Here is a 10,480-nt window from a genome sequence, read left to right on the forward strand (position 1 = left end):
CTGACAGGGCCTATCGATTGAAACTGATTTGAGCCCCCAGCAACCCTGGTTGAAATGTTTAACACTTTTAATCCTGTAATTCCGGAACCGGAAGTCGGATCCAGATGAAAATCAGAAGTCTTGTATGGGATCGTAAGACTATTAATTTGAATCTGAGTTTATAAAAATCGGTAATGCAATCTCTGAGAAAAGTGTGTAAGTAATTCAAAATTGTAATTTTTACACTTATAACTCTGTAATTCCGGAACCAGAAGTCATTTTCATCTAGTTTTGTGAAAATCGATTGAGCCATCTCCTAGAAAAGTTCGTACACCGAAACCTCCATTTACGAACTAAACGGGGGTTCGTAAAAAGAGGTAGTTCGTAAAAAAAGTTTACGTTATTTGGGATTTGGTTCGTGAAAAAAATTTTGCGTTATTTGGAATTTACTTCGTAAGAAAAGTTTTGTGTGATTATTGTGGAAACCGCGCATCATATGTTCATTTTCGGAACGGATGTGAAGAGTAAGTGCAAGAAAATGATGTTTGGGCTCGTTTCAAAATCCAAGATGGCGGCTTTCGGTTTATTGAGATTGCCTAAAACCCCTAACAATATGGGTATCTTCGGAACGGAATTGATGAGTAGATGTCGGAAAACGATGTTTGAAGTGGTTCTGAAATCCAAGATGGCGACTTCCGGTTGATTGATATTCCTTGAAAACCCTTACAATATGGATATTTTCGGAACGGAATTGAAGAATGGATGTCAGAAAACGATGTTTGAGGTAGTTTTGAAATTCAAGATGGCGACTTCCGGTTTCTTGATATTCCTTGAAAACCCTTACAATATGGGTACGTTCGGAAAGAGATTTAAAAGTAGACGTCGGAAAATTATATTTGAGGTGGTTTTGAAATACAAAACAGTGACTTCCGGTTTATTATTATTTTTTGAAAGTTTTCGACATTTTCCTTTAACTTGGTATTCCTTTAAAACACTATACCGTTCCGAAAATATCCATATTGTAAGAGTTTTCAAGGAATATCAACAAACCGGAAGTTGCCATCTTGAGTTTCAAAACTACCTCAAACATCGTTTTCTGACATCTACTCATCAATTCCGTTCCGAAAATACCCATATTGTATGGGTTTTCAAGGAATATCAATAAACCGGAAGTCGCCATCTTGGATTTCCAAAATACCTCAAACATCATTTTCCGAAATCTACTCTTTAAACCCGTTCCAAAAATAGTAGTAGTAGTTTCCATGGAGTCAGAAATCGCTTTCGATGAATGACAAAACCTCTTTTTACGAAGTAGGTTCGTAAAGAAAGTTTACCTTATTTGGGATTTGGTTCGTAAAAAAAGATTACGTTATTTGGGATTTGGTTCGTAAAAAGAGGTACGTAAAAAGAGGTAACGTATAAAAAGTGTTCGTAAACGGAGGTTTGGGTGTACACATATGTTCATAGTTTTATTTATTTATTTCTTTATTTATTTATTAGAACAATGCTCATCTCATAACAAGTCTTAATGAACTAAATTATAAACTAATTAAAAATGGTAATAAATAATCTAATGCTATAGCAACCGACGATGAAACTGTAAACAGGTCATAATGAAGTCAAACACATAGCTGAACTCGTTAAAACGGCGAGTCATTGCTAAAATCGGGCTGTTGCTAGCATAGTTGGTATTGCGTAGATCAGTGTGCAGTAATGATCGAGGCCGAAGAACACGGGCTGGAGCATACAGGTTAATCTGTGATAGAAGATCCGAACATCATATTCAGCCAGTAGTAGCTTAGATACAAAAGTGGCTTGTGAAGCACGTCGACGATCTGCTAAAGATTTAATCCCCAATAGTTGACAAAGATCTTCATACGGTGGAAGGCGCAACGGGTTATTCCACGGTAGTTCCCGTAAAGCAACGCGTTGCACAGCTTCTATCCTTTGAATCCATATAGCGTTGTATGGAAATCAAACAACATTCGCAAATTCCAGCTGTGAACGAACCAATGAGCAATATAGCGATTTTAAACAAAGTGGGTCACTAAATTCACTCGAAATTTTAAATATGAATCCAAGTAAACGGTTCACTTTGTCAATCTTTGCTGAAAGATGGCGGGGGTACGTTATTTTTTCATCCAGAATAACACCTAGATCATTGACGTGATCAACGCGTTGCAGTTGAGTGCCAGCGACGGTGTAATTAAAATTAAACATGTTTCTCGATGATAGCTTATGACGGAACATTTGGAAACACAGAGATTCATTTTGTTTCTTATACACCATTCGTTTTGCACATTTAACCTCATAACTCCGGAACCGGAAGTCGGATCCAAACAAAATTCTGGAATTTTTATGGGACCGGAGACCTTTTATTTGAATCTAAATTTGCGAAAATCGGTTCAGGCATTTCAGATAAAAGTATTTTCATATTTTTGCGCATTTTACTCCATAATTCAGGAACCGGAAGTCGGACCCATACTAAATTCAGAAAACTTGTATGAAACCTCAAGACTTTTCATTTGAATCTAAGTTTGTGAATATCGATTCAGCCATTTCCGAGAAAATTTAGCACAAAAAAACGTCACATACACAAAAAGACATTTTGCGAACTCGACGACCTGAATCGTATCGTGACACTCGGCTCTCTGAGCCTCGGTTCGAAAGTCGGTACCGAATAAGTGACGTAATCGACAAATCACTCTCTTTTCTTTTCCGCACAATTTTCTCGATGATTTCGGTGCTCGTTAAAACTGTAAATAAGTCAATGCTCAAATTTAAATATATTATTACTGATACTTCCGGTATCGGAAATGTTACCGAAGTAGTAGCAGTCGGTAAAGCACACTTTTTGAATTACTCGAATCTATCTGGAATATATTGAATCTACCAAGAGAGCCGAGTTTCATATACCACTGAACTTACTTCGTAGAGATTAGTCCAGTTATTAACTCATTAAAGGCATTGGATTTAATGTCAATCAATTATTAACACGGTTGAGAATTTTGAGTCCATTGATTGATATATTGCCACAACTTAAACATGGTAACATGGATCAGTAAGAGATAATCTTAACAATTTAACGTAGACACCCCTACTAAAAAGATTTATCGTCCACAAGTTAAATGGCACTATATAAATCAAACTGGTAATTCGTCCAGGTCAAGATAACATTATGTTTTCTATCCAGTACCTACTACTAGTGGCAATGTCGGCAAACACAGAATCTTTGAGCATCGATGCAGTGGTCGAATTTCTGAAAATAAAACATTCTAAAAGTGTTATATTTTTTCTATGCGACGAAAGTTTGTAGTGATGCTTTCAAATGAATGCTAATTCTAATAAATGTTATGATTGCAGTACATGAAACATTTACGAAGATAAATGATGAAAACGTGTCCGTTAGAGCGATCGATATCAATAGCAGATTGGACATTTTTCCCACCAATATATTACCGCATACAAGTATCAGCCGAACGACATGCGTTATAGATTATAGCTGTCACAGATCCTTCGCGGTATTGGAGAAAGTTAGTGTTATTATGTCTAGTTAGAAATTGCAACAAATTTTATTGCTTATGTAGTTTTCAGATTTACATTATTTTAACATAACTTACAGCTGGTTGTTTCTATCCGATTACGACACGACTGCTGAAGTAGATAATCTTCTTGGAAGTTTGAAATCAATTCAAATGAACTCAGATATTACCGTATTTGAGAAAGTAGAAAGCCTCAATGAGACAAGATATGATATGATTGATGTGTATGCGAAGGGTCGACACTTGTGCAAGGACATTTACAAGCACAAATATGGATCGTGGAGTAGTGACAAAAGAATGAAAATTGTGAATGGTTATAGCCGATACTATGCGAGATATAATTTCGAGAAGCTTCAGTTACGTGGTGTAGCAGTGGTGCGTTTATTATCATCAAATCGCGGTGGGTGTGAATTCAAGGTGTTTATTGTAATTTTCAGATCGACAGAGACAACGTTTCATCAACGGATGTCGATGGTATACTATCAGCTCCAGGTAGTGTGGAAGGTGTTGTAGTATTTGTTCAATACCATTATTCATTGTTGAGCATACTTCGCGATTACCACAATTTCAGGTTAGTTTCATATTGGTACGCTGAAATATTTAAATGCACAAAATGTTCTTCGTGGGTAACTTTGAAGGGTTGGAAATTAAATATTTGACAGTTTTCAAAAGTTCTTCAATTTAAAAACAATGCTTTTTCAATTCACCTAATAGTTTAAAGAAGCCTTTAAGGGGCAGGTAGGGTCTAACACTTTTGAAAAATCATTTATTATTTTCTTTGTATTTTCTCATAGTAAAACATTTCAAGAATATTCTGTGAAATTTTTAAGCCTATCGGAGAAAAACTCGGCAAGTTGTGGGCCTTTATCTTTGCTTATCTCATACTGCGAAGAAGTAAGAGCTCGGCACACAGGTCCAAGATTTCTGCTTCGATCGACTTAAAAACTTGACAAAACATTTTTGAAATGTTTCATTATGAAAGAATACAAAAGAAAAAATATGATTTTGTGAAAATGTTAGACCCTACGGGCTCCCTTGTGTAATAAATTGTTTCCATTGATTTTATAGACAAAAAACTTTGAACGCGTTTTTCTCGAAAGTAGGTTTTGAAAGCCCGTGTCCATCGTCATTCAAAAACTGCTGAACCATTTTTTTCCAAATTTTGCACATACTTTCTACATTAAAAAACAGACCCCAACGGTTTCCTTTTCCTTGTTTGTTACTTTGGGGAGGTTTTACAGCTACAAAATGGCGTAATTTTCACTTTGAACAACCATCAAATTTAAAAAAATTAAAAAAAAATCAAACAGAAACGTTGGGGTCTAGAAAAATATCTACTCTATCTATGCTGCTTTGATTTGTTGACTTCTTACTAGTCTGCGCTGAAATACAGTGGACACCGCAAATCGTGATTTGCGTCCTCAAAAATGCCTCTTCACCGACTTATTTCTCAATATTTTTCCACGAAAAAATTACAAAATGTTGTTCGAATGATGCTTTTTCCCATGCAAAAAATTTGATTTTATTTTGTTGCACGACAACTCTGAAAAAAAATCTCAAAAATGATTATAATTTTTTTTTATTTATTGCAATATTCTGACGGTGTTTCATTACCATTTTTCTCGAAAGTGCAAAACCAGAGTAATTCACGCCGCCAGTGTTTTTCAATGAAAAGCTCCAATAGCAATACGGAACATTTTCAGTTATTAAATACTGTGGGCTTTCCTCACGTTTTCTTCGCTAGTCAAACAGTCTCTAACTATGGATGGTTCTAAAAAAGTAAAGTCTTGGGATTACATTCCTTTTGTGGAATTTGACCTTCGTGTTTCAACAGACTTCGCAGCCGATTCATAGCTTTTGTCACCTATAGCACCTATAGCGATATTGTTCATTCTTTGTGATACTTGTGAGTTCCTTAAAACTCTTTAATACTAAGATACATGATAACAGATCATAATCCCATAGACAATACGAGTAGTAAAAATTGTGCTATTCATAAAAATATACTACAACGATATGAGCTGACGTATCCGATCAGCCAGAATGATTCTCATATATTTTTTTTTATATTCTCATGAATTTGGAGTTTCCAAATCCAAACAGCCATCACCGAGCAGATTCTAAGCAATGTTGGTTTATTGTATCCTCTTATTTTTTATTTATGACTTAGATAGTTTAGTTTCAGATACAACAATTTACCAAATATGTTTTAACACTTCCCAAAAGATACTCCTAAAAATACAAAAATAGATCAAAATAAGGTAGTCAGATTTACTCGTATTCACGGCATCCAGTTATGTCACTGATATTGCCCACCCGCCTTTTTTCACTATGAAGTTTTTTTATCACTTTTTCCGATGCTTTCGGTCGAAACTGAAGCAGCCGAATTGAATGGGTTTTGCATTCAAATAATTGGACAAATTGACCAGTTTTCAGAAAATCATTCCTTTCTTCATTGTCATGTATAGAAAAACGATCTTAAAAAAGAAATTCGGAAAATTCATTATATTACTTCAGATTTGGAATATATTCAATAGAGGCCTATGGAACCAATGGTGCAGATCAGCTGGCTTGCTTGAGTTGGTAACCGAAGCTACGAAAACAATTCGGTATGACAGCTAGTTCGACTGGCATGACGGAAGCAAGCACGGAGTTTTGGTTTTACTTGACACACAAAAGTTGTATGTTTGCCCCAACTGTTTTAACCTTATTGCTTTGGTACCTCAATCAGAATAAATTGTCTCGAAACGGCACGTTCCTCGTGAGATTAGAAATATTTGCATGATTAGTTTTACCAACGTCGTTGATGCATTGTACGAAAAAAAAAGAGTTCCAAGGCACGTCCCTGCGGAACACCAATACTCTCTCACCTCAAAAAGCATGTTTTTCCATCAATTGAAACTCATTGATTGCGGTTTTTCAAGTAGTTTTGTATTTGATATTTATAAATTTTATTTCCAGAATAAAATATCGTATTACGAGAGGCTGGGCCGGACGACTCAACAATGGCTATCGGCTTGGTTTGTTGGGAATTTTAACACGAAACGAGGCAGATGTCGCAGCAACGGGCATATTCCAGAAAAAGAACCGTCATGCCGAATTCGATGTTATTCACATAAGTTGGGAATTTTCGTGTGTAGTTCAATGGGATAATATTTAACGATATAAAGATTGTTTTCTTCCTTCTACAGAGCCGGCTTCATCTATCGCATCACACCCCAATTAAGTGGTGCGTCCGGTGGAGGCAACTTTTTTGCTCCCTTTGATGATAAAGTTTGGATAGCATCGTCTGCCACTATGTTAATTGTGCTTATCGTGTTGAGGTTCAGCAGTTTGATATTTTCCAGGGCATTCCGAGATGAATCAGACATAGCTGTAGTTGCTCACTTTCTAGACACTGTAGCATCCATCGCACAGCAAGGTTTATCTAATACTGTTTCTCGAAGAATTCCTATCAGAATTATTCTACTCACGTTGATTGTTTTGAATCTTGTGCTATACAATTACTATACCTCTTCAGTTGTTGGAGGATTACTCAGTTCACCTGGAAAAGGTCCACAAACTATGAGGGAAATTGTTGAAAGTCCTCTGACGATATCATTTCGAGATATTGGTTATCACAAAATCTTGTTTCGTGTAAGTAAAACAAGCAGGTACTACTCAAAACATTGAATCATAAATCAAACTGCTAACCTGTTTTTGCAGGAAACCAAAGAACCACTGGTGAAAGAGTTGTATCAGAAGAAGGTATTACCGTACCACAGTTAATTAGCTAATCACAGTCCCACATAGTGGCGTTCATTTACTTTTATGTTTTACCACATCCTCGTCGTATTAATTTCAAATGTCTGCTTGGGTGCAGTTGCAGCCGTCCCGTGAAGGTCTCGATACCATTCCAGTGTACACAGATGTCGCAACGGCTGTACCGTACCTGAAGAAAGGTGGTTACGCGTTCCATTGTGAATTGATCGAGGCTTTCGAAGCTATTGCGAATCAGTTTGATGCTAATGAAATTTGTGAATTACGAACGGTAATGCTTTATTATTCATTTTAAATCGGCACTAATGCTTTTCCTTCTATTTCGTAGGCTACAGGACCTTTTTCATACATACAAAAGCTGGGCTTCGTCGTACCCAAAAGAAGTATGTACACGGAAATGTTTAAAATAACGTAAGTCAAAAATAAGTTCATTATATCATGACAGTCCAAATATGTATATGTAATTTTAGAATGATGAGAGCACAAGAAATTGGGTTGGTAAAGAGGAATCTGAAAATCTACAAAATCGAAAAACCTATATGCCAAGCCGGAAGCCGAGTTCATCCAGTTGAACTGCCAGGAGTATCTTCTGCGTTCGTAATCTTAGTTGGTACGTCGCATATTGGCTAGAAAATCTGACACATTGCAAACAATTATCTTGTTTTCTTTTTAGGAGGAATGGTTCTGGCGGTAATTTTATTTTTAATGGAAATGTTTATTCAGAAAGCGGAAACCAAGAAAGCATTTCATTTCTATTTGAATTGAATTTTTTTCCATTGTTGTTTAAGGTACCCCAGCAGAGGTTTGAAGTACCCCAGTGCTACTTCAAACCTCTGCTATTCGGTCATGGTCACAGTTCGGTTTACTTTCTGAGCTATGATCGTGTGAAGTTGGTCTGGGGCACAAATGTATCTCACGGGAGCGTTTACGTTAGTGTTTTGTTGGCAGCAAAATATATGGAAATTTGATTATAACTGTTTTTTGAAAAAAATATTTAAATAAAGTAAACAAGAAAAAAATATATAATATTGTTAGCTATAACATTACTGATAAATAGCATTGTTTATCTCGTATGTAGACGTCGTACCTATGATTTCGTTTCGAGTGGGTTATTATTTGTTATTTCATTTATGAGAACGTATCAAATGAAAAGAATTTCCTAATTCGCATTGAAATTATTTACAAATTTAATTAGGTTGTCTCATATTTATGATGGAACATTAGAGAGAGAGATGATCTTTCATATCATGATGGGATGAGTGTTAAATATTTCAATTTAAAGAGTATTTATAAGTGAATTTGTAAGAAGGAGCAAATACATTGAAAGCTTTATCAGTAAGCCTTCTTAGCTTGAAAATTATGTTGATTATTTGTTGAAGAAATTTAATTCAAATCTAGCGGTTTCGACAGCACCTGAAAGAGCGGCAAAAAATTTCTTCAAAATAAAGCCTTTGCCTCCCAAAAATGTCAAAGCTAAACCGATTCAAACGGTATTATATTCATTAACTGTCTTATAATCCAGTATGTTCCTATTTAATTTCATCAAGATCCAATTTTCGGGTCTGGAAACACAGGGTGATGAGTGTTTGGTAGCAGTCAATAACTCCAAAACGGAGCTCCCAAGGATTTTCTGACATGACTAGGAAGATTTTCACAAATGTAAAAATTGCTATATAGTCTCATCCTGATCCGGAACAGGATAATGAGTGATCCAAAATTGAAAGTGTCATATGTATTTTTTAGGCCGCTGAATGAATACTCATCCATTTTGCAGAGTGTGTAGGTTGATGAGAGTGATTGTAACTTCGAATTCCAGAATACTCGTACCAGTGCGATATAAACATTCTGGAGAGAATACACACTGTTAAAGTCTTTAGTGTTGCGTTGATGAGTCCCAAAACTCGCCAAATATGCTTCCGAACATCGCTCGCGTTCTTCTTTATTTTTCGGAATAAGCATGTGCGGCAGAAGGTCTTTCTTATTTGCAAAATTTCACTCAAAACTATTGCATGTGCCCTTAATACTGACCATTTTTGGCATCTGTTTCGATCCCCATGAAACTTTTGAGGCCACTATTTCATGGTGTAGTCGAAAGGAGCTCTAGCCCCATAATGTTTAAGGAGTGTATCGACAATAAGCTATCCACATACATTTGTGTTGTACGCATGTATTTGTGATGATTTTTTATGCTCAGATCACGGCATGCTGTGCGTTTGTGTGCTTGTTTGCGCGATTGAAATTTTGCGTGTAGCACTCATCAAAGGTTTGGTGTAGCTCTGTGCAATGGAATCGTTTATGGTAGCCAATTGTTACTGTTTATGTTTTCGAAATTTTTGTTCGTTTATTCATGCCTCCGTGAGAAGGGTATTACTATGCGAAAGTTGGCGAAACGGTTCGGAATTCATCATGCCAGTGTTGAAACCATCATTAATAAGTTTGGGGAACACTGTTCTTTGGATGAGCTACCAGGAAGAGGCAGAAAATCCGGTTCTTCCAACCCGAAACTGGAAAGTGGTGTCTCTAATCATGAAGAACAAATCAATGTCAATACGTGATTTGGCTAAAAAAGCAGGAACGAGTGTCGGAATGATCCAGCGACTAAAACCTACAAGAAGCAGAAAATCTCGAAACAAAGTGTAAAACAGAAGAAGCAGCAACTAGGGGCCCGGAAATTGTATTCGCGTCTTTTGCAGTGTCTGAATGCATGCGTTTTGATGGACGATGAGACTTATGTAAAGGAGGACTCAGAAACCCTTCCAGGTCCACAATACTTTACTGTCGTCGTTGGGGAGAATGTGATCGATGCGGACAGGTCGATTCAAGTGGAGAAATTCGGTCGAAAGATACTGATATGGCAAGCAATATGTTCCTGTGGTTTGAAGTCAACCATTTTTTACACTACCGCAACTATAAATGCAGAAATCTATCGATCTGAGTGTCTCCAGAAGAGATTGCTGCCTTAATATAAGGAGCATAGTACACCTCCACTGTTTTGGCAGGAATTAGCTTCGACTCACTATGTCAAAATCACCCTCAATCGGCTTGCGGAAAAGGGGATAAATTTCGTTGAGAAAAAAATCAATCCACCAAATTGCCCTCAGCTTCGACCCATCGAACGTTACTGGACAATCGTGAAGAGAGTCTTCAAGAAGACTGGTAAGATAGCTGGGAACATCAGGAATCAGGAATCAGAACAAACT

At 36.6% G+C, this 10,480-nt stretch overlaps 1 protein-coding gene across 1 annotated transcript; it reads left to right on the plus strand.

Annotated features, from left to right (window-relative positions):
• Positions 1–3,190: 3,190 nt before the first annotated feature.
• LOC131429214 (ionotropic receptor 75a) lies at positions 3,191–8,045 on the plus strand. The gene is made up of 11 exons (XM_058593264.1): positions 3,191–3,287; positions 3,343–3,512; positions 3,567–3,896; positions 3,959–4,092; positions 6,483–6,655; positions 6,715–7,157; positions 7,227–7,268; positions 7,384–7,551; positions 7,609–7,691; positions 7,751–7,890; positions 7,954–8,045. The coding sequence occupies exons 1-11, from the start codon at positions 3,191–3,193 to the stop codon at positions 8,043–8,045; spliced, it is 1,872 nt and encodes a 623-aa protein (XP_058449247.1).
• Positions 8,046–10,480: the final 2,435 nt, after the last annotated feature.

Source organism: Malaya genurostris, chromosome 2 (assembly GCF_030247185.1).
Source record: "Malaya genurostris strain Urasoe2022 chromosome 2, Malgen_1.1, whole genome shotgun sequence".
Taxonomy (NCBI): Eukaryota; Metazoa; Arthropoda; class Insecta; order Diptera; family Culicidae; genus Malaya; species Malaya genurostris.